At 41.8% G+C, this 24775-nt stretch overlaps 1 protein-coding gene and 1 long non-coding RNA gene across 6 annotated transcripts in view; one reads left to right on the plus strand and one right to left on the minus strand.

Moving 5' to 3' along the window:
• OBSCN (obscurin, cytoskeletal calmodulin and titin-interacting RhoGEF) overlaps positions 1 to 24775 on the minus strand; it is a 196106-nt gene that overhangs the window by 43424 nt on the left and 127907 nt on the right. For all 5 annotated transcript variants that reach the window (XM_087731710.1, XM_087731701.1, XM_087731692.1 and 2 more), the window contains 23 exons: positions 24494 to 24572; positions 24001 to 24119; positions 22992 to 23189; positions 22528 to 22560; positions 22324 to 22422; positions 21648 to 21866; positions 20776 to 20842; positions 19154 to 19182; positions 18720 to 18848; positions 17747 to 17886; positions 16846 to 17046; positions 16420 to 16502; positions 15546 to 15719; positions 13578 to 13737; positions 12211 to 12327; positions 10775 to 10939; positions 8666 to 8824; positions 7236 to 7413; positions 5452 to 5565; positions 4586 to 4753; positions 4208 to 4310; positions 3486 to 3615; positions 2235 to 2340 (listed from right to left, as the gene is read on the minus strand). In XM_087731710.1, coding sequence (XP_087587836.1) covers positions 2235 to 2340; positions 3486 to 3615; positions 4208 to 4310; positions 4586 to 4753; positions 5452 to 5565; positions 7236 to 7413; positions 8666 to 8824; positions 10775 to 10939; positions 12211 to 12327; positions 13578 to 13737; positions 15546 to 15719; positions 16420 to 16502; positions 16846 to 17046; positions 17747 to 17886; positions 18720 to 18848; positions 19154 to 19182; positions 20776 to 20842; positions 21648 to 21866; positions 22324 to 22422; positions 22528 to 22560; positions 22992 to 23189; positions 24001 to 24119; positions 24494 to 24572 — 2970 coding nt within the window. The remainder of the gene's footprint in view (positions 1 to 2234; positions 2341 to 3485; positions 3616 to 4207; positions 4311 to 4585; positions 4754 to 5451; positions 5566 to 7235; positions 7414 to 8665; positions 8825 to 10774; positions 10940 to 12210; positions 12328 to 13577; positions 13738 to 15545; positions 15720 to 16419; positions 16503 to 16845; positions 17047 to 17746; positions 17887 to 18719; positions 18849 to 19153; positions 19183 to 20775; positions 20843 to 21647; positions 21867 to 22323; positions 22423 to 22527; positions 22561 to 22991; positions 23190 to 24000; positions 24120 to 24493; positions 24573 to 24775) is intronic.
• LOC148057695 (uncharacterized) lies at positions 5452 to 10786 on the plus strand. The gene is made up of 3 exons (XR_015698780.1): positions 5452 to 5586; positions 8730 to 8911; positions 10678 to 10786. It is a non-coding gene; the product is annotated as an uncharacterized LOC148057695 (long non-coding RNA).

Below are 24775 nucleotides of genomic sequence, written 5' to 3' on the forward strand. Positions count from 1 at the left end.
AAACTTAGACCCACCATGCAGGTGAGCTAGGAAACAGAGACAATATCTATTTTCTGTTGTAATAGTACCACACAGCAGTAATGTTGTCCTCTTGGTGAAGTTACAAATCATCCCACTTTCCCAAATAGAAAGGATGGTAAGGATGGAAACAGAAAGCCTTCATAAAATCCATCCGTCCTCCAGTTCTTTGCCAGATGAGCCTGATTTTTCCATAGGTAGATCAAGGCTGGTTATTGATTCTCAAGAAAGCAATGAATTCCCTCCTCGGTCAAGTGCATTATGCCAAATGCATCCCTGATGCGATTCTGCTCAGAACAATCCTCTTGGCTCCATGGATGAGCCTGCTCTTTGCTCCATTGGCCTGAAGCAGCTCTCTTTCTCCCTGGAGGTGACTCAGGGATCTATTTCCTTTGCTATTACCAAGTTCAAGCAATTGCACATCACAGATCAAAAACTATTTCATAAGATTTCTGAAGCTTCCAGGCAAACTCCAATTATATTTCTTCAACCAAGCTCATGACATTTTTTATTATGATTGCAGGAGTAACAGCACATGAGTAATTCGGGGCTGAACATATGCATTTGCAACCCCAAGAGCTGAACAATGCTCCTCCCACTGTTTTACAGCCCTTGTTTGGTTTTATAACAACTTTTGCCTTGGTACAAGGGAATTTCGTCAAGATATGCCACCCTAACACAGTGATTTGTTTGTGTTCCTCTACGTCCTGTATACAACTCATTTTTCTCTCTTTAGGGCATAGCAAGGGCAAAGCATTCAAGTAGTTCAAGGTTTATCCTGCTGAAACAATTATAGTGTTGCTATACTACTAACACCATTCTCCCTGTAACGCTTTTGAATGATTTGATGGTACTCTGGGAAAGGACTACAAGGAAAGCAAGCATAAAACCATGACAAGCAAGTACATAGATCAGGATACTAATCTTAACAGCCTGTTGTGTCTGAATCCTCTTAATGCGGTAATACAAAATCAGTGTCTACAGAGGACTGGCCCAAAGGTCCATCCAGACCAGGACCCTGTCTCAGACAGGGCCAACAGCAGAAGCCTATGGAAAATGATGAATAAAAATAGGAGTGGAGTACCATTTTCCCTGAATATTTCTCTAGACTCCAGTCATTTGCTGCTCAGCAGCTTCTTGAGTCAGAATGCCTTTGTGTTTGATGGCTCTCACTTGAATGTTCATAATAACAATTATCCCCTGTCAAAAGCACACTTGATCCCCTGTTGTTATCACAAGTCAATGCGAAAACACTGAAGATGAGGATGCCTATCTTAGTCCTCTCTCTTACCCTCTAAAACAGTAAGCTATCTATTATCTATTATAAACGGTCCTTGGCTGTATTATCTCCTAAACCGCTGCTGGGAACTGTTCGAGAGAGGCAGCACTGGCTGGCCCATGCTCAGACAGCCAAGGACACTTCTAAGATGTACAAAGAAGCAATTTCCCACACCAGGAAATGTTCCTTACGGAGATGCAGCCGCCGATTTAAACTCACTTGTGATGGGTTTATAGCAAGCATGTCTAACACACTGCTTGTGGAGATCCCTTTGATAAGAAGGTAACTTTAGGCAGTCACATCTTAAAGGTGTTAAGAAAGATGTGGTTTTGGATGGGTGTAAACTCAGTCCATATCACCCTACCAATTCTGGTGAAACATGCGGACAAAAAAAAGGAACAGGCTCTATGACTGTGTGGTGTGTAATACCTCAACAGTCCTAGATAACGGATGAACTGATACTGCTCAGAATATAGTGCTGTCAGTTCTGCTTTCTCAGTCATTCCAGATGGTCTTCAGTGGTATTTCAGAAATGATCACAATATGCCTGCAGCTTTACTTACTGGCCTCTGTTTTTTCTCAGCAGTATGTAACTCATGTTCTGCCAGGCTGACACACATTTTCAAGTATTCCCACAGGAATAGAAACATTTTGCTTGCACTAGTGGCGGTGTGACATACCCTTCATTTGCTCCTCCTTTTTCATATAATGCATTTATGAACATTATATGATGAAGTTGATTTGCCAGGTTTGGAAATCAACAGATGGTGATGGGTATAGAGCTGAGCTGCAGTATACCCATGCACATCTTGATAGACAAACAGATACGTGTACACCAACAATCAACATGGATAAGATGGCAAATATATTCGATCCTCAATGAGATGGTTTTAGAGTAATTCACTGACATACTTACAGAGCTGGTCAAGGATCATACCTTCTATGGTAATGGCTTGGTCTCCTCTCCTCTCCTGGGTCAGGGCTGCAGCACTGTGATGGTAAAGTTCTCCTCCACTTTTTGCAGACCCTAATCTGTTCACCAGCTAAAGAGAATCATGCAGTACCAAATGAAACGCAGGATGTTTTCGTATAATAAACCCTTCCTATCCTACATTACAAATTCATTGCAATTACATGACAACAGAAACAGGCAAAGGTGTGATCCCAAACCTAAGCTAGAGTTTGTATGAACACATTGCTGCTCAGTGGAGTTCATGATAATGCTTTACCACAAATGACTCGCACGGACAAGTTACGGCACATCAGCTAACTTAGTTATTTGCAGTTTGCTCTGCAGCCAGTGACTTGGTCCTGAGGTAGCTCTGTCTCTACCAACAGGCACAGATTCCTGCTGTATGGCATTTAAGTGGCAGTTAAAGAGTTTTTTTCGTTTATCATCCATTAATAACTGAGTCTTACTCAGCCAAGGGAATACCGGACCTTGGGATCTTAGCTAATGGCAAATGCAAGGTAACGTGATTTTGCTAAAATTCTAGTAGAAGTCTTTAAATTATATCAAACTTCCTAAAAAATTTCTGTGGAATAACTGTGAAGTTGCTCTGAGCTGAACTGTTTACCATGGGTCAGCTGACCCATGCTAATTTCCTCAGTCAAGGTCAACAGTTTTTATGGCTGAGCCCTGAGAGCTTATTACTATGTTGTTACAATGAATGCATAGACTATGACAAATCTTTAGAAAATATTTTACAGCACATTTATTTTAATTTATTACATACTTCCACATATGCTTGCTAAAGAAATAGGAATTTCAGTGGTCTACACTTCCATTTAGATTTAATTTCTTTCTTTTGGCTTCGGATGGTTTCTTTGTAGTGGCATGAATCTGTTCTAACTTAAAGACTCTCCACAAACAAAACGTCACGTCAAAATGGTCCTAAACTTTGTAAGAGGTACCTCTAGAGATCTGGATCTGAATTTAAGCTACGGAACAAGCTCACTCAATTATTATTTGAACTACCAAACTCTCAGATCAGAATATTCTGAAGCCTTTGGATGTTCACAATCCAGGTCTAGTTCAGGAGAACCTGACTTTGTATAAACTTTTTTGTATGGCAGGTGGCAGCAATTACTCAGCCACTATTCTCATGCAATGGATTTCTCCCAGTAAAATGAATTCTCCTACCTATGTCATGTCAGACAGCAGATCTTTAAATCTCTCCGAACTTACCTCACATTCATAGTGTCCCATATCTTCATTGGAAGGGTTCTTGACCACCAGGACTATTATGCCACTCCGTGGTTCACTGAAAGTCTGGTATTTACTTGTGTCTTTCAACAGTACACCATCTTTGTACCATCTGCACGTGGAAAACACCGAGTATAAGCCAGGAAAAAATATGCAGTGTCAAGACGTCCCCAGCTCACTGATCCATCTATCAGACCAGTGGGCAAACAACTCAAGAGTTAACCATTAGACAAAAGTTTGGATCCTGGAAGATGGGTCTACAGGTGGGTAGATTACACGTGGATAAAACTGCACAGGTTTATGAGATTCTTCTCAAAAAATCTCATGCAGGCAAAAGGGCTTCTAATCTTGCGAAGCTATTTTTTGTCTGAATACCCCAGACTGATTGCTGATAAAATAAATTCAAGTGTAAGGCAGGGAGGAGAAAGGAATGATAAAATGTTGTCAGGGCGATCCTGTTGTATCAGGATCTGATACAGTCCTATGGCAGGTATAATCTGTAGGTATTTCTTTTCAGATGCTAGCTAGAACAAATTGCTGAGAATCCCAGGAATGCTGGGATTGGGAAGAGGCAGCATTGGGATGGGGTTACGGTGGAAGACAGAGAAGAAAGAGTCATAACCTTGAAAGAAAGGGCAGGAGACTCTTATGATCATGCAAAATGGGAAAACAGGATTTGTTCCAGTGTGATTTGAAGAACTGACCTGATTTGAGGCCTAGGTGCTCCTTCGATAGTACAGGTAAACTGAGCATCTTCACCCTCCACAAAATAAGCATTTCTAACCTTGTTCACAAACCGTGGTGGCACTGCAAAACAAGGATAAATGTAGCTAGTGACTGGAAATATGACCAGATACGAAGAATGTGTCCCTGACCAGATAATTCTCATGATGTCTGCAAACAAGACACCGAAGAGCCATTTTTTTGACCTAAGAACAATTGACTACACCTGTACATCAAATAATTTTGTTAAAGTATTATCCAGTAGATGTTATACAGAACTTCTGGAATGTCTTAATATTCATGTTTAAGGTATTACATAGCAGACCCCTTTAAAACAATGCATCTGTGCAGGACTTTACCTTGAACAAGAATCTTTCCTAAGGTACTGGCATTTCCAGCAGGACTGGAAGCAAAGCACATGTACTGTCCTGAGTCAACACCTGTTAGGTTGTCCAAGATCAATGTGCAGGAGCCATCGGGATCTTCTATTATAATGTGATGGGGATCCACCTCCACAGGCTTGCCATCTTAAAGATAAAGGGGAAAAAAGTTTTCGTAAAGAGTTTAGTATCAACTATGTTTTCTCCTTGGGAATTTCATCCAGCTTTTTGGCTTGAGAGGACTGAGAGCTGTATTTGCTTTATTGCAGCTGATGTTGGTAGTTGAGGAATGAGCTCTTCATCTTCCTGCAGCTCTCTACAAAACATCCTGTGGGCAAAAGCACTGTTGAGGGATCTCGTACATCATCAATCCTCATGTAGAAGTGAAATTGTCCCAGAGTATGTGCTGGGCAGTTACAGCTCTGATTTGCTAGCCAAAGAAACACCTCCAAAGTGACTGTAAACATGCAGAACAGATCTTTACAAGGCGTGAACTTATAGCAAAGCTGTTTCCTCTGCAATACAGTAATGCTGGGGAAAAGAGTATGTCTGCACAGCTGCCTGTGCTATGACGTGGAAACATCTGAACTAGTTCAAACAAGTTGTTCATTTACTAGAAGCTGTCTAACTGCCACAAGATGTGGATTCATACGGACTGACAGGCAAACCTGAAAAAGCAGGGTATATTAGCTCACAGGAAGATCTACGTTACTTGGGTTGTTCAGTAGCTAACTTTAACTTGGGTATCTCTAGGTGGTCAGCTTTTAGATTACCCACTAACCAATTAGCACAAAGCAATATTAGAACAAATTTGGAGGATGCATTTCATGACTTGCTGCTCATACCTTTGTACCAGCAGACAGATGGCTTGGGAGATCCCGTAACTTTGCAAGCCAGCTTGACTGTCTCCCCCAGCTCAGCTGTACAATCTGCCAGTTCTTCTTCAAAGTCTGGAGGTACTGAAACATCAGAATAAGCAGGTTAGTCTGGAGGAGGGGGGCTCTGTCCATAGGTTGGCTGCTACAAAGTAAGATAAGAATAGGTATAATTTTTGCAAATCTGTGAGGTTCAGAATGGAAAGCTGAACAGGAAATTTTAGCAGCTAATGACTTTCCAGGTGACATGCTGTCCTTGCTTATCTGAGACTAAATTCAGTCTGTCAAATGTCTGCTGTTGGCTATAAAGATGGGCCATAAAAATATGGGATTTGTTGCTGATCTGGAAGTATTTTAGGCCATGATTTTAATAAGCACATCCGTTATTCAGACACCACACAGCTGTTGCAGTTAAGATAGTTCCCCAATTAAAATGCACACTTGATATCCAAACTAGTATTCTGTTGGTCTCCATACAATAAAATCTATGCTTTATTAAGAGGCTTTTATTTTATTACTACCATATGAAACTATGGAAAATTATTCTGACAGTCTTCCTCATTAGAACATCTCGCTAAAAGCACAAAAATAAAATGCAGACTTGTTTCCAGTGTATATAGACTAAAACCAACCCTGTTCTGGCATTTTAAGATGCCAAAGTTCCTAACACTGTAAAGGACACCATTTCTAGCTTATACCTGGACAATAAAGATTAATATCCTTGCTGCTAAATTTTGTCGATAGGAAATAGGTGGAATCTCAAATAACAGTGAGGACGAAGCAGCCTGAATGACAAGATAAAAATCCAGAGCAAACCCATGGGCCCAGATACAGCCATGTAAGTCAGAAGTCAAGTGGAGGATTCAGCACCCAACAAAGTCTCTGGAGACTTTATATTGGTATGAGGAGGACTCTGGATCAGGTCCTGAGACTACTTTTCCCGCTGGAGTCTGGTGCTCTTCATGCAATGGGCCAGGACCTTTGTCACCAAATTCTGTGATCATCTACCCTTCTGCAATCCCTGCCAAATCAAATGCATTTCTAGTGCCAACCGTGCAATTTGTGTTTCAGAAGTTTCAATAACGTGTTTCTCATCTCGTGCATTCTCAGATGCACGTTTTCTGGGCTATTTTGCTGGAAAATGACATCCTCTACTTATTGACAAAAACATATGAATATGAAGACAGGGAGCTGAGTGAGCAACCACTTCAGCCTCTGACTCCGATCCTCCATCAAAGGCAATCCACATCACTTAAAACAGCCAGGGAAAGCCAGCTTTTCTCAACTTCTCAGCCTGTGTTTTCCACACTTAGGTTACAGACACTGAAGAGTAATTAGAAAGTTACTCATCTGCTCTAGTATTCCCTCAAAATCTATACAGGTCCTATGAGACCCCTGTTGTGTAAATTTAATCACTTCAGTGATATACAGTCTTGGCTGTCTTGATGGTAAATGGAGAGAGTCAAACAGCACCGAGCCATCCTGATAAAGGTGCCTTCCCCAGCTCAGGTGGAGGACATAACACTGCTATAATCATTCCAGTTAAAGTTTACTGCATGCTGTCAAGTCACATGAATTGTTATTTTCAGCAGTCTGTGAAGTGATTAAAGGAAACCCTCCAACCCTAATTCAGTTTAAGAGGTGGCAGATGACCCTAGATGGTTTCTCTCCCTCTTTTGCTAATCTTCTTCCTGAATCAGAGAGACCACCCAAGAAAAAACCAAGAGGTTTGGCCTATCTTGGGCCATACTCACTCCAGACAGGCTCGCTGATCCGCTGCTGTATGCCGCAGATCTCCTTCACCCAGGAGTTCTTGATATTCACTGTGCGTGCTTGAAGGAGGTACTTGCGGACCAAGTCTTCTCGTTCGTGCCAGATCTCAAACGCCCGGTCATCCCCTTCCACAAGGTCGTTCACATCTATGTTGTTCAGCTGTGTGACAGAAAGAGGACAAGAAAGTCAACACATATCCTGTGTTCTTAAGGCTGAATTTCAGCCAGAACCTTTCCGGTAACTGAAATCCCAGAGTTTAGGACATTTCAGATCTGGACCTAGCCTTTGTGAACCAGAACCATCTTCAATCAAGGTTTGAAATGGAAAGTGTGTACCCTCTTCAACGGACATGAGTTGTGCCATTCCCATTAAAGCGATACTAGATGCTCCAACAGCAAAAGGGATCATTTATACCACTTTTAAAGATTTCAGATTGCATTAGCAATGCAACGCGGCTTTGGCTGAAGAGCAGGCAGGGTCACTTCGCAATCTTTTCGCCAGTATACTTGAATTTCTGGTTACCAAACAGACATTTTCCTGGGAGTAATTCTCACATTTCAGGAAAATAACATCCAGCATTAAAGGGTATCCCAAGGGTGGAACTCACCAACGCTACAGTGCAGCGCTGTTGGGCCCAGAAATAGCACAATTAGGGACAACATGAAAAGAAATTACAGAGCAGGCACTCCCTGGCAAAGCATCCCTTTTTTTTTTCCTTAGAAAAATAAAATCTGCCTATGAATATCAATGAGGACAGAGAAAAAGATTTTCAGGAGGCCCTGACTGGGCTAGGCCAAGAACGCCATGGGTTTTTTGTTTGGTTGGTTAGTTTTTACCAGAGCTGAGCATCTACTGCCTTGGGGAAACCCTTTCTGCAATTTCTTGCAGTTTTAACCCAAGCCCTGAATGTATGAAGATGAGCTGGTCAAATCCTCTGAATTTTTCATTTCTGAACAGGAATTGGTGTCAGGAAAGGACATGGCAAGCAGAGAGAACCTCTGGGAACGTAGCATATGACTAAAACAGCATTTCATCCAATTTACTACCAACATTACAGGCTGCCAAAACCAAAGATCTACAAATGCTAGCAAATACTATAGACAGCAAAACTCACATCAATATCACGTAGTTATGCAGTTAATTCAATGAGGTAACAGAGGTGAATAAACATTTGTACATGTAATCTTATTGCTGCATGGTAAAAATCCACCCATGCTTCTGATGGTTTCTGACGTGTTTTTGACAGGTTTAGCAGAGAGATTTTGGGATGGGCGTAGATTCTACTTGTGCTTCAAAGACTTTTGGAAACAAAGGAATAGCTGAAAAGGATTAGTGAAATGTCCAAGCTGGATAGAAATGTGAAGTTCTAAATGACAGCGAAATGCTCTAGGTGAGGATATAGTGACCAGACCTTCATGATGTTCTTGAAGATATAACTGTACGTGTCTGTCTTTGTGTCTCGTTTTGGTTTGCAGATCACAATATAATTTTTGAAGAGGAAGACATGTCTTTTGTGTCCTTTCCATGCCATTCTAGCTCCTGGAGCTCCTTCCCACACAATGAAGTGGCCCTGATAGGAAAAAGAAGGAAGAGCACATAGTGATAACTCTGGAATAATTACCATGATGATGTCTCACCATCATTTTTCAGTGAACAGGTAACAAATGTTTACTGTTACATCATCACTTTATGTGTCTGGTTTATTACAGCACAGCAGATTGTTTCTAATGCTAAAGGTGATGCATCAGGCTGACAGCACCACCAGGGGTGCACACAGTGGTTGTCATTACTTTGACCTTTAAATGGTATTCTTGCTTGCCAGAAAAATACAGAGCTCACGTCAAGCAGGCACACTCCACTAGTACTAATGATAATGGAAAATTATATTGTGTGTGTTATGCGGACACTTTATATGCTCACTTAGTCTCCTTCACCAGAGCAGGACATTAATTTCTCATACCTTCAGACACATACAGCTCAGTTAGTGACATGGGTTCCCCCTAGGCATCATTAGGGAGAAGTAAGCACTCTTGGGGTGTGATTGGGCTCTTTTTTGGATGTCTAAATGTGGACAGACGAATGCCCACCAGAGTATCACTGTAATTTAGCCTTACAACTCCACTCAGCAATACACTGTGATTCCCATGGAAGACATAGGATACAAACAGGCAGAGTAAATGACTTAGAATCATAGAGTTGTTAAGGTTGGAAAAGACCCTTAAGATCATCGAGTCCAACCGTTAACTTATCACTGCCAAGCCCACCACTAAACCATGTCCTTGAGCACCACGTCTACCCTTCTTTTAAATACCTCCAGGGATGGGGACTCAACCACTGCCCTGGGCAGCCTGTGCCAGTGCCTGACTGCCCTTTCGGTGAAGAAGTTTTTCCTAATATCCAACCTAAACCTACCCTGGCGCAGCTTGAGGCCGTTTCCTCTCATCCTATCGCTTGTTACTTGGGAGAAGAGACCGACCCCCACCTCGCTACAACCTCCTTTCAGGCAGTTGTAGAGAGCGATGAGGTCTCCCCTCAGCCTCCTCTTCTCCAGACTAAACAACCCCATGCTCCCTCGGCTGCTCCTCACCAGCCTTGTGCTCCAGACCCTTCACCAACTTTGTTGCCCTTCTCTGGCCACGCTCCAGCACCTCGATGTCCTTCTTGTAGTGAGAGGCCCAAAACTGAACACAGTACTTGAGGTGTGGCCTCACCAGTGCCGAGTACAGGGGCACCATCACCTCCCTGGTCCTGCTGGCCACACTATTCCTGATACAAACCAGGATGCCATTGGCCCCAACTTGCCCAGCATGACACAGTAAGTCTACAAAGAAACAGGAATTTTAGTAAGGGTGTTGAAAGTCCTAGACTAGTGTCCCAATAGCTGGGTCACCTTTCCTCTGTGCTCCTAAAACACACATCTGTTTCATGAAAGAGACCTGGAGAAGCACACAGGTCTTTTGAAGATATACGAACAGCCGTGGACGAACATCCATAAGCTGATCTAATGTTTTCACATGGAGCATATGCAATGTATACTATGCTACCTTGTACCAACATCCCAGCAAATTAGGCTCTTTGAAAGATCTGTATCAAATGAAAGCACGTAGATTGAAAAGGCCCAGTAAGCTTCCAACACTTGAGGAGTCAACAGAAAAACCCACTGATGCCAGTAATTTCAGGAGTTGGCCCATGTAACTTGCCGATAATAAGAAAGGAGGAGGAAAAAATGAAATGCTTTAAAATCATGTGGGGGCCTAGAGCAAATCTGTTCCTGTTTGATGAACGGGTTGGAAAGGCAAATAACTACATTATGTGTGAATTGCTCCATAAGCGTCTATGCTCTGGTGCTTCAAACCTTAAATAAGCCAGGAGACCCATCTCTCTGACCAGTAAGAAAGGCAATAAGCAAATTCTTTCTTTCAGATACGATTTCTAAAGGAGCTTCTTGTAGGACCTAAGGCTACTTAGAAACTAGTGAAAGCATGCATAGCACTAATGCTGACTGAGAAATTCCAGTTACCTGTCGGATGGGTTCACCAAGGCTTTCCAAGGTCCCTGGATAATTCTCAATGAGTGAGACATGGAGATTGTTTTCTGCTCTTCGGGTGAGTGCAGACACAATGGCATAAGCCTGCTCCAGCAAAGTGCAGTTTTGGCTATTTCTTGCTTTGTTTCGGATTAATTCCTGGAGATGAATGAAGAAAAAGTTGCTGGGAAGTCAGGAAAAAAGAATACATTTCCTTGATAGTCGAAGAGTTTCTCAATACCTGTTCCAGCTTTTTCACCTGAGCAACTTTTATCCCATGCTTTCACCATGTGCTGCTTGGCTACTAAATTCTCCTCTTTCCTACCCATTCCGCAGCCTCGCTGACTAGCTAGTCTGGCTTTTCCTTACATCAATTGATATTAAACAAAGACAAAGTTGAAGCAAATACCAGATATGGTTCAGCGATTGAAACTCCAAAAAAATCCCAAAGCAGTCCTAAATTTATCCATTGCATTTCTCTTGTGCTTACCCTGATGATACCATGAGGCAAGGAATTCATGTGACAGTGCTAAACTGAGTTGCTATTAGATTCAAAACAAGAGAGGATGGAAAAAATATGAAATGGCAGTTCTTCTTTTCTTCCACACTTGTTTCTGTTCCTCTCTGTTAGTAACGAAGGCATGCTCACTCTCTCTTCCAAGAGACCCTTTAAAATGTTGGTGTTTGTGTGGAGGCAGGTGCTCAAAATTAGAAAGTTAATTTGAACCTTCTTCAAACTATTCAAACTGCTCACTTCTGTAATGCTAGAGTACAGAAATATTTTCGCAGTCTTCTTTCTGACTATCCTAGTGCTATTTCCCATGAAAAATACCATTAAAAAAATGCTACTTTGAACCTTTCATTTGTGGTCTGGGCTAGAACCTGAAATAGTAGGACAGATGAAAACTTAAAAGATGAAACATTTCAGGGTGGTAGAACGAGGCAAGGCTTTTCAGAAAACAAAAATTTCATCTTACTATAATGTCAGTATAAAACACAAGGAGAGAAACTGGTAAGTTAATTTCTTACACATTGAAAATTACTTACTTTTATAACATACCTGTTGCTGAGTGTGAAGCGAATTCCTACTTGTCATGGATATATACATACAAGTATTCATATATATATATATGGGTATAAACATGGTTTTTATATATGTATATGCATATATTTAAAGATCATTCAGATGAAGCTTGCTGAACGTTATGGGGTTGGAGACTGTGAACCTCTACCTGGATTTACATTTAAAAAGCTATTTAGAGATCACCATCACCGGTGATGATGACTGTCTTACTTAAGCAGCTTTCAGCTGTAGTTGCTTCAGAAGAAAGCGAAGAAACATGAAATAAAAATAAAATATTCTTCTACACGAGCTGCGCAAAGCAGAACATAAACCTAACAGATATAAGCATATAACAAAAGCTTTTCACCTTGATTATAGTCTGGTACTGCTGGATCCTGTTTATGGGTTTTTCCAGGTAGTGCTGCAGTGGTGGGATAAGTGGCTGGGAAGGATCTTCATTAGTTAAAATTTCATCTGTGTATCTCTGAAAAAATACATAGAGGAATGCAGAAATGTTGTTATAAAGAACCATTGAAAGGATGACTCCCTGGAAAATTCTCACATGATGCTGGTTCATAGATCTAACTCAGCCAAAACCAGATAGCTCTACCAGACCTTACTACCCCATATTTTGGACATCTGTAAAACTCCCCCATCCTTTATCAGCTCGTTATCATTTTAGACTGCAAGATGTCCGAAATGCTGAATTTATCTCCTTTTCCAGTGCAGGAGTGATGCTGGGGAAACGTGACCCAAAGCTCGCAGAACCAGATGGCGTGACAGGAAAGATCAGCGCTGTTGGGGGGTGGGAGGGCAGAAGCGGGTGAACGCAGTGCCAGCAACTGGTAGTAGACCTCGGTCAAGAGGTCTCCGTGTGTTTGCAGTGCCAGCAAACGGAGCGAGCGAGGGTTTCGGCACCGGCACCTGGACTGGGAAGCACAGGTCACAGGGTCCATATGCTGGGACATCAGCCACTGAGCTGGATGTTTATCCTTTGCACTGACCTGGTGCATGTGGGTGCAACTGTGTGCAGTTCACCAGCAAACTTCAAGCTGGGCTAGCTGCAAGTAGGAGATGCAGGATCCAGGCATGGATATTAGGAAGGCTGAGAGCTTGGGCTGATAATTTGAGGGATCTGTGAATGTGAGGTGAGTGTGAACACGTGCATTTGTTTTCTAGCGATCATCAAGCTGGACTAGCTGGTGAGTAGGAGGCTCATGGAGAGGGTAAAAGTGGTCAGGATCTGGGCACAGGGGTATTGGATGGACAGAGGAGCCGTGCTGCTACTCAGGGGATCCACGAACATGCACGTGCTCATGGATCTGGGGTGTTGTGTGTGTGTTTTCACTAGTGAACTTCAATCCCGAGCAGCTGGAGAGGAGAAACAGGATTTTCCTATCTATACTAATATTTTATGTGAGTTCCTTTGATCTTATAACATGGTGGCCCTTAAAACATCCCTTAATTACAATTACATAATCACAGCCACATTCATATCTGTATAATCTTTATAATATTCATAAATGCATAAGCATATGTAAATATGTTCCCATATTGTTTGTACTGGCCAGAAAGAGCTACACAATGAATACAAAATTATTATATTTGTAAATGATTTCCCATAAAAATATTTAATAATCCTTTTCAGGATCACATTTGTGATTAACAACTACATTTCTTGATGCAGTGGGTTATAGGATGCATGTTCAGCAGGTACTTTGGCTACTGTTTTACCTTGTAGAAATCCTGGACAGCTTTGCTGACAACAATCGACTCGGCCTGTACCCTTCCCACCAGGTACTGGATGTACTTATTAAACTCTGCTCCGTGCTTGATAAAGCACATGGCCACGTCATCATCAGTGTCACATTTCTGCAAGCCTCGGAGGAAGACACTGTGGAGACAAAGAAAAAAAGGAGATGTCCTTTGATGATGAGGAGAATGTGATGAGAAGGTGATGGAATGAGGCTAGACCACAGCCGCCAGACTTTTAAATCAGGCAATTTCAGGTTAACGCAGATTAAAAGAATTGACTGGGGGAAAAGAAGGATGTTGCCACATTAGCATTAAACTTCTCAATGCCTCTTCATCCATCATGATGCTGTCCCTCTTAGCTTGAATGTATGAAAAGCCCTGCAAGGAAGGCAGGGATAACTTTCAAGGGCTTAGCTCAAGGTGGGAAGTTAACCCCTCCCTGGATCCTTATGCCTCAGTTTAAGGATCAATGAGCCATCCACATGAGTGAAGATGGAGATCCCCACTTTGTTTCATAGAATCATAGAATTATTAAGGTTAGAAAAGACCCTTAAGATCATCGAGTCCAACCATTAACCCAGCACTGCCAAGCTCACCACTAAACCATGTCCCCAAGCACCACGTCTACCCGGCTTTTAAATACCTCCAGGGATGGGGACTCAACCACTGCCCTGGGCAGCCTGTGCCAGTGCCTGACTGCCCTTTCGGTGAAGAAGTTTTTCCTAATATCCAACCTAAACCTCCCCTGGCGCAGCTTGAGGCCGTTTCCTCTCGTCCTGTCACTTGTTACTAGGGAGAAGAGACCGACCCCCACCTCACTACAACCTCCGTTCAGGTAAGTGTAGAGAGCAAAAAGATGTTTCACAAAAGATGTTGAGACAGGTTCACATGCACAAAGATTTTTAGCAGTGTCAAGTAGCTGATAACATGCATCACCTCTTGCAGTGGAAAATACTTTTGGGGAAAAACAGAAGGAGAGGGAGGGAGAAGAGAGAAAGAGGGAGGAAAGAGAAGGGAAATCTATTCTTGTGGCCTAGCCAGGAAAAGTGCCAGATGTCCCACATAAGCGTCCTCCCCACTGCAGAAGCGGTGCCCCCCATAATGCTTTTCCCAGAGTAACTATATACTTTTCATTGCAACCTGCTCAAACTCCCTATTGGTTGCTCCTGCTTACGATGCTGCTAGCACTGGTCGGAACACATGTGGATCGGGGAAGATTCTGCACACTCACTGGTTGTTGAGCTTTGTGTGTGCATATTATTAACGCTTCCCCCTGAGGTAAACCAAAATTTAGGACCACAGAGTAGGAAAACAGGGAAGAAAAGGTGATTCTCGTGCTGTTGGCAGGGACTTCCCATGAGAGCAAGGGTATCGAGGTGCAAAAGGAAGCCCTCTAGCAATGGCAAGCCTAAGGCACGTAAGACGTTGTACACCACCTCCTCTCCCTGGCAAGTAAAGGTATTTCAGCCTGGACCTTGGGAAGTCACTCTGATCTGCAGTAAATCCTTTCTTGGAATAGGCAGAGGCATTGTGCCACGGTGTTGCACCTGGGCAGCTTGCTACAGCTGGGTGTGTTTTGAATGCATGGAAGCTGGCATCAGTTTTAGATGAATGTATGTCTCTATGAACACACCATCGAAATGCCTGTAAGACCATGCTGCCTTTTTACAATAATTCACTGTTTCTCAAATAAATTCACTTAAAAGGGTAAGAAACAAGCTGCACATATGAAGCCTTGAAGCTCTGAAGGGTATCATGGGAGTCCCAACCCTGTGCTCTACCTTAAGCTGTGCCATCATCTATCATCCCAAAAGGACCATCAGTTCCCTTGCACCTCAGCACTGCCAGTGCTCCACATGCTTCACAGCAATAACAGTTACTCTGGCTCTGACACCAGGTATGAGAGCCACTCTTTGGTCTCAAATGAAGGCATGTGCGAATGCCCACCTGGAATGGAAGCGAGTAATGTCATCAATATTTCTGAAGATGGTGCATTTCTGACTGGCGACAGCTCCTGGGACATTGGGACAGGTCTCAGTGTACTTAAGGTGATGAGTCTGGAGGAACTGTAGATCTTGAATGTAATCCTCTTCCGAGATCAACAGCTCTTGAATAAGAACACTGAAGGGAAGACGAATAGGCAAAAAGAAATCACAGAAAAATCATCACAATTATCCTTGACATGCTGAGAGACTTTTAGGCTCTAAGTAGAGATACATGATGAGAGGAACAGACTCCCTGGAGTGTGTTGACTCGATCCCCTCTGCATAGACACCCTGCTCATGGAGTGACACCTACCTCTACCTTACAGACATCTACCCTTAGGGCAGATAAAACAGAGCGTGAGTAACAAAAGGATCTATGTAAAGTAGACAGTAGCAACTTCAATGCTACTTTATGCAATCAAGAAAGCAAATGTCTCCACGAGAGCACACTCAGTAGTGTGCTGCACTGCAAGGGAGTAACACAAGCTTGAGTGCTTTCACTCCCTCTCTAGACATCATCCTCAGATATAGGGCACCCCACAGTACAGAGGTACTGTAGTTTAGGATTTTGTGAAATCAGAGAGCTTCTGGAATTATATCATGTAAAACCCTCCTTTCAAGTCATCCAATATGATTTAGATTGCCTGGAATTTTCCTAGGCTGAAATCAATGGCAAAACCCTGTCAAAGATCACAAATTCCAAGTCTGAGAGAATCAAGGGTTTGCTTGATTCTGGGAAAGAGGAGGTGGCAGGACTCAGCAGAACAAAAGCAATGACTCTGACGGGATGGAGCAGGAAAACTCAAAGGTGCAAATACCAAATGACACGAGCTCACCTTAGCTTCCTTTTATATTCGTCTTCAGAAACAAACTCTCCAGGGAACTCGGGAGCTTCTGTTGTTCCCCACTCTGGTGACAACTGAAATACAAGAAAAAAAAAAAAAACATTATTCTTTTAAGTTAACAGTGCTTTTATCAATGCACACCGAGGAATATCCTTCATGTGTTCACAGTCCCTTTCAACAGTTTCTAAACCAGTGCGAAATTCCTTTTTTTGCTGGAGGATGATTAGGTCTTCCAAACCCAGACACCCCTGCACACATACAGAAATACTGTCTAATCAAAACATGAAAAAGTCCAATCATGTTACAGACCCCTTCAACAACCTCCTCATCCATCACTCCTTGCAAAACGGATGGCTCTAAACGGCAACAGGAACAAGAAATTTTTACATGAAAAACAAACACAGCATGATCGGTCACCTTTAATTTCTTGTCCAGATAAGCTGGAGATACCCAACCCTGTCGAGAGGGGCTAGATTTTGTGGGTTTAGTCCTGACCAGCCATTTCAGAGGATGAGCTGAATCGAGGACTTCCACATATTGGCCTTCCTTCAAAGTGATGGTCTCCCTGTCAGGCGCAGCGGGCACATAGTCAGCTGTGACCATGTAGACGTCAAAGATCTGCAGGAATGAAACAACAGTTATTTTGTGCTCTCAAAAAAAGAGTTCAGTAACACCAGCAGAACATAAGTGCTTGTCTGCGTTTAATGTATTCTGCAGCCCTTGTACAGCAAAGAGAATCACTGCTTTTTGCAAGTGGAAGACTAAGCCTCTAGGAGGCTCAGGCCATATTTTCAAAACAATCTGAGGTGTTTTGGATTTACACCATGAAACAGTGGATTTTTCTCCCCAGGAAAAGCAAACAGTGGTCCTGAAAATGTCAAAATACGTTAACATTTCCAAAGTTTAATTTTTTTTTTTTTTAGGAAGTACTTGAAATGAACACCCAAAGTTCTAATTTTCACAAAATTCTCATTTTTCTCATGAAGAACTTCACAACAAAATTATGCTGACTGACTCCATCCAAGGCCACAGAAAATCAAGCTCTGACTTTCTGAAGCTCAGCCATAAAAGCAAAAGGTGCCAAACAATGGGTATGTTTTGATCATGTTGACTTGAACAACTTGTTCAAGATCACACAGTGAGCGTCAGAATTTGATTCTCTGTGCTCTATATCACAGACCCAATATTTAGCTACTAAATATACCTACTAAAGTGAAGTACATTCCTAAAGGGGATGGAGATCCTTAAACCACAGGAGATTGGTCATTTTAAGCAAAGTTTTCTCCTTGTGTCAAGCTTGTCCATAAAGATATCATACCTCTCCTCTGGAATCCCCATCTTCAGATTCAGAGGAGGACTCCTGAGCAATGGATGAAGGCCTGGATCGTCCATGCCGAGGAGATGCAGAGGGAGTTTTTGATTCATCATCACTTTCTGCACCTGGCACTCGAAGTGTAGCTAAAAGGCAGAGCAACAGCCAAGTGTGAAATAAAAAGCTCCAATCTGAACATAAACCAAATATATAATAATTTTCAATTTCATAAAAACAAAGATTCCCTAGGAAGAGCATTTGTAGTATTTAGTGTGATCTCCCTTTGATATTTAGGATTAAATAAATAATTGGGACATTTTAATACATGAGGTTGCATGCCTACTGCATGTATTACCACTGCACTGCCAGAATATTTGTAGGAGGTAATGCCTCTATTTTTGTTTCAAGATAATATTTCACTACAAGATAATCAGTATATGATACACAAACAAAGATTTTTCATTTAATTCAGCAAATCATTGGATTACTGCACAGCTACGCACACAGTTTTCAGCCTCAGCTTGATTTTAAAATCCCATTGTGAGGCAAAACTTGAAGATGTGAGAAGTCTTCAAAACAGGATTGCTTTCAGACTCAGGAGTGATGAATACCTGAGAAACTCGAAATACCTAAGATGTTCAAAATATACTTCCATTTTTACAACTTGCTCCCCACTCTAAAGCTTACAGCTACTCCTGCTTATCTGAATAAACACTGTATGCATAAAATGGACACTAGCTGTCTTACTTTACTATAATAGCTTTTTTTCTAGTTCAAAACTGCAGACTAAGACATGCAGTTTGGATGGACTCTTACAAAAAATTCTTAGTGCTAAGCATTTACAAATGTTCATATGCTTATGTAGGATGACTGTCTCAAAACCTACTTCATAAATCTCCCTGATATTTAAAGTCCAAATGATACCTAAATAAAAGTTGAATATTTTTCTACACTAATTTGTGGTTGCGAGGTTCCTTACCCTGACTTATTTTTGCAGATACCATTTCTGAGATACGCGAGGTGAGTTTCTGGAAGAACTCTTCTGAGCCAACATCAGCTAATGAAATAGGGCTTTTGGGTACACCTTCTCTACCAGCTTCAATGTCTCCTAGAAAAAGAGAGATTTTTCTATTAAGCAGGAAATGTCATTGTGAAGCAATTTTTTTTGAGTAACAAAAGCTTCTGTGGAAGGAAGGTCTAATTTTCTTTACTTCCTCTGTTTTTAAAACTGTGCTTGCTCACATTTCATCCAAATAATTCACCCTTGAACAGAGACCAGTCCTGAAAAGTTCCAACATTTCAGACAATTTCAAGAAAACAGGACAAAAGTAGGCGGCAATCATGACATACATAGGCAATCTCAGCTGTAACTGTGAAGGGCAGGAGTAGGAGACAGAAAATAGCTTCTCTTACCTTCTCTTGTTTCAGAGGGATGAATAGCTCTGAAAAAGAAAGAGTAAAGCAGAGTTAAAAGTTAAAATAAAATGTAGTAAGGAGAGCTAAATGAGAAACAATCCCTCCTTCTCACACCTTGTACATGAAGGCTGGGAATATCTAAGTTAGGACTCTGGTTTGGACTGCAGGTGCTGGTAGCCGATACTCACCAGGGCCACTATAAGAAATGAGAATTGGGGCACCTGGCTCATACGGGCACAGAAATGCTTGGATGTCTTAGTCTTTGAGCTAAATCCCATCTGAGAATTCTTATTCCTGACTTATTTCAAACTGTTGCTTGAGAAGACCTGGCTGCTCAGGGAGTGGGCTGCAGAACAGAGTAGCATCCATCTCCCTGGTGCAACTGGGACTTTATTCCCAGCTGACACTGAAATAAAACTATTCCAGTTGGAGACATTATGTCAAGTGGGATCTGTAGGCCCAGTCAGTTTGCAGTGAACTAATGCTCAACAATTTCCAGTGGTTTCACCAGGAAACCAAGGACTGGAGAATATGCAGATGCTGTGGTCCTGCCAAGAGATCTGCTCCCATCACATCAGGATGCCTGTGTGTTGGGGAACCAAGCTGACTACTGGCACTGCAGTGGTTTTGAGGTCCAAAGAGACCCTTGCTACACTGACAGCTTTTACCAGCAGCAAATTCATTCATGCCAGCAGGAATGGGGCAGGAGACTATATTGTCAACGCCGAGTGAAAATGGCTTCACACACGTGAAGAACTACCAGCATTTGCTTGCGTCTGATGAAGAGTGTTTGTGGTGTTTCCCAAGACTACAGCTCTGTCAAAACACTAATATCCTGAAGTCAACATCTCTGCTATTCCTGTGCTATTTGAAGGCAGGATATAAATTTTCATTGCACAAGCTGATCTGCCTTAATTCTCTGTTAGTACCTCGGAAGCAGGAGGAAGCTCACTCCACTTGATATATGATAAACCATATATCACTAAATACGCCTAACAGAGCCTGGGCACATGCTTGGAAGAGGTTGCAGTGGAATAGCTGAATTCACACTGCAGCTTTCTTCACTTCTCAGTTCTTCAGAGGAAGACTGGTCAAGCCTTTTAGGCTAGACATATTCTAGAAGCTAATGTGTGTTCAGGTGGATACTGCTTTTCAGACTGTATCTGCCTAGTATCCAAGCCAAGAATGGCAAATTCAGGGGGTTATTCTTCAGGTGCATTTGTAAACAAGAAGTTTCTGTGCAGTCCCTTTTCATCTACTTTTTCTGTGAAGCATCAGTGTATTTCAATGTTGGCAAGTAACAGTCACACTTTCACCCTGTGAATTTTTTTGGCATTTTGCTTAGGAGATGAAAAAGTAACAAGAGTTTTATATGACCTGCTCAATTTTTTTTTTTGTCCTTGTTCCTATCCTCCCTGATAATCAAGCATAAATGGCTGACAGTGATACCACAGTATTTATAGCACTTTCCATCCTAGGACCTCAAACTATTTTAAGTCTGGTGCTGAAACATGAATGTAAGATGGCCAAATTGAACACTGCCTAAAAGTGACTCAGGGGAACTTCTGCAGGGTGGTACCTGCACTGCTCCATTTCAGCATGGGTGGCCAACCACTTACCCCAGCGTGGTCATGATGGCTTCTGACACCATCACGCGCTCTTGGGTCAGAACTTCAGCCTCTTTCACTGCAAGATTAGGGTTTATCATTAGAGGACAGAAGGTAGAGAATGTTCTTTTTATGTATTTAATGTAGGCACATTTTCTAGACACGGATTACTGGGAACACTGGAATACTGAATCTGCCCTGTTAGCAGCTCCTGACCTGGGATACATACTCCCATACATATGATGGAAATAGTTCGCTCCTCTCCCTGTTCACGTAGATTTATGATCGTCCCATTTCTCTGCACTGCTCAAGCTACACTCCTGTAGCTCTTGGTACAGCAAAAATGTGGGATGCAAGGAAGGATAACAGAAAAATGGAGTCCTTCACAGGGCTGCCCCTACTCCCAGCCTATATTTTCTTGTCCCCCATCTTACTGAAAGAATTGTGTCAGAAGAGGCCCTGGAAAGCTCTGCAAAAGGGGAATCAACTCCAGCTGCCTTAAGGCAATTCTACAATGCAAAAAACCTTAGCAGAGTGAAGCACTCAAAATTATTTTTCAAATGGTCACTTTTTCTAGTTACTTTATATTGCCTTTCTTCCTTTCTTTTTCCTTTGTGCTTAATTTGGTTGTTTGTTAGACTTGTCTTCTGTTTATACAGAAAAAATGCTGCTGTTAATCCAAGATACGGTGAGAAATCTAAAACATTATAGAAGTGAAGAGCGTAATCATTTGCAAGGTAAGCAAAGTCATGGCTAATCTTGGGAAAATGCATTTTTTTCAGTTGTGGTTTGATTAATTTCCTTATCAGTCACGCTTGTTTTTCTCTTAGGCACTGTATAAAAGGTAACATAGAGAATGTGTTTGTATTGTAACAAAGATTTACCATCTGCAACTTCCAGGGTGGCGGTGCAGATGGACTGGCCAGCCTTGTTGGTAGCAATGCACGTATAAGATCCACTGTACTTCTTTTTAACATCCAACAGGATTAGACTGTGATGCATATTTGAACTGGCAAGTTTACACCCAGGAGTGTCTGGTTTGATGCACAGGATGCCTTCCCGAGACTCTTCTTTCAGCCAAGTAATAGTTGGTGGTGGATGTCCTAAAGGAAAAACCAATGCAATGAGCTTTAATTTTCCTAAGGGTGTTCCTTCCTTACAATTATGAGCCATGCTGTAAATAAATGCTATTTTGATCTGTTTCCTGATACTTTTGCAACAATAACAGGCATAATATATAATAAAGGAACATAAACCTTTCTACAGCATGCTCATAAGGACATTAAACCTTTTTGTAAAATCATAACTGTTAATTAACACATCTTCATAAGACTAACAAGTGTTACTATTCCTGTTTTTATATACAGGAAAACAGAGGTGAAGATGAGTAAGATGCATTTCTGTAAAGCACATGAAGTCTTACGAAGTTGGGAGTAGAGTGCCAGACTTCAGATACGGGAGAGGAGGTTACAATGACTTAGGTCAGAGAGAGTCTAGAAGGTCTCATGAAGTTACACAATTTAAGTGTTATGCAGAGAGGCATGGGATCTATCCACTTACCTTCAACTTTTACAGATAAAGTGATGCTTGCACCTTTCTTCACCTTTTTATTAGTAAATCTTTCTAGGAACCTTGGTGGTATCAGCTGCTCATGGGAATCTGAAAACAACATTATTGATGAAACATGGTGACACCTTCTGTGTGAGTTTAGACTACTGAAAAATTCCTAGGTGTTCTGTTATCACCTGCTATGGCTTCTCTCACCTGTTTCTGATGGCCCTTCTTTCTCATAAGGATCTGTAATGCAAGGAGAGAAAACAAGATGACAAATACAAATCCCTTTCTATCCATGAGTTGAAGAAAAAAAAAAAAAAAAGTTACTCCAGGGAACTAATCCTTGCAGGAGATATTACACAGAAATGTTAGTATGATTTGTAGGAGGCCCTCAGTTTTAAAAAAAATGCCATTAAAGTTAATGAAGTTAGGCAGGAATAAAATGTATGTTTATGAGACAAGAGTCAGATCCTAGAGAAGTGACATGTCTCAACTTTGGGACACACAGTAAATTTCTAGGTGAACCAAGATTAAAGCATGTCATCTTTTATCTACAGACTTCCCCACCTCACTTGACTTACCTTGGTAGGCTTTCTCAAGAAAAATAACTATATAAAATGGAAATAGCCACTGGAATAGAGAAAAGCAGGTGCCAAAAATAGTCCAATACTTACCTTTGACTACCAGCCTGGCTGACGAAAATGCAGAACCAGCAGAGTTGATGACAAATATTGAGTACTGGCCAGCATCTGCCTTAGTGACGTCGCGAATTTCCAGTGAGTGGAACTCCTGTTTATCAGTCTTCAGGATGCGATCCGAGGCCTTTAACGGCTGTCCATCTTTGAACCAATAGAGACGAGGCTGCGGGTACCCTACGAGGAGCAGTTACAGACATGGAGAACAGAATGTATTGGCAACATCGATTTGGGAGCATCTCCAAACAAGCAGATCCTTCTGAGCAGGTGCCAAGGAATCTTAAGCTCTGCCCAGAGATGCTGTTTCAAGGATTTACCCAATTAGGAATTGCTGCAAATTAATGAAATTCTATTTATCTGTTAAAGTTCTTTCCTGTCTCTTCAGTTTCTGGTACTCCCCATATTGGCTGCATGTACAAATGCCTTCCTGGTTGGAAAGGTAACACTTAGGTCTGATTTGCAACGTACATGAAGAGAAAAGTTGAAGGCAAAACAGTTCACATCATTTTTATAGGCAGCAATTGGAGAAAACAGGAGAATCCCTACCTCTCCCTACCACAGTCAACACCAGGAGGACATTTTCGTAGTTTTATGTTGTAGCAGCAATCCCCTCATAAAGTAAGGCAAGTCCAGGACTGTTTCATTTATTAAAGAGACTAAAGGACACCCTTGCTATCTTTTTTTATTCCTTATTGCTCCTCCGTAACTAATGTGCTCAGAGAATTACAGGACTCAGTTTTCAGAAGTGTATGCCTGTAATTATGCCTGGAGACATGGACACAGAATGAGACACTTAATCTGCCTGAGTCTGCTGCAAAAGTCAATGTTCATCAGCATGAACACATTCTTCCAGCTGTTTTGTGCAAATGTGGTGCAAGATGCACAGCCGGGGGTGACAACTGCAGAAGAGCACATCAGAAAACCTTGTCCAGCATTTCAACCTGGCAGCAAACCTGGAACAACTGACAGTGCTGCGGGCTCCCCTCACCTTTCACCTTCAGGTGAAATTTAGCCAGTGATGCTCCAGGTGCCACATGTATATCATGAAGCTCATCGAAGATCTGGGGCAATTGCTCCTCCTCAGTGGTAGATTCCTCCTGTTCTCGGCTGAGAAGCAATTAAAATTAGAAAGAAGAAAGTCAGCAAGCCAGAAAAGGGTTAGGAATCAGAATCACCTATTTTAGGTTAATTCAGTTTGTGGGTTTTGTCATCATGACAAGAGATTCAACAGCATATGACATTAAAAGTAATGGAGTGACACCATGAAGACATATCCAGGCTAGCCTGAAGGCAGCCAGAACAAGTTTGCACATGATAAAGGTCCAGCTAGCTGTTGCAGTTATTACATCTCAGCTGATCTGGCTGTTCCTTTGTGACATTAAACTGGTCCTGCTAGATACAGCAAAACCAGTCTTGACATAGATATACATATTGATCTTATCAAATCAGAAGTTAGAAAGAGCTAGAGTTCAATATTTTACCTTGAAATATATTCTTTGGCACTGTAGTAAGAAGATGTCTCTGTTGCATCTGCTGCTGTCTCATAGTCAGTGCTGGTCACTGTTAAATGGAAAAGGAAATGTTTTCTATAATCTGAGCTTTGAAACTATTTTTCTTACTATAACTATAGTTTCCCTACTAATTTAAGTGACTGGCAGGTCGATTTCACACTGCTACTGCAGCAGGATCCCACATGTCCCTGGATGATGGCAAACACCTCTGTTTATCTGAAAAGCTTTGCTCTGAGCCTTGCCTTGGAGTTG

Source organism: Nipponia nippon, unplaced genomic scaffold, assembly GCF_047370975.1.
Source record: "Nipponia nippon isolate SJK-2023a ecotype South Korea unplaced genomic scaffold, ASM4737097v1 scaffold_1, whole genome shotgun sequence".
In the NCBI taxonomy this organism is placed as follows: Eukaryota; Metazoa; Chordata; class Aves; order Pelecaniformes; family Threskiornithidae; genus Nipponia; species Nipponia nippon.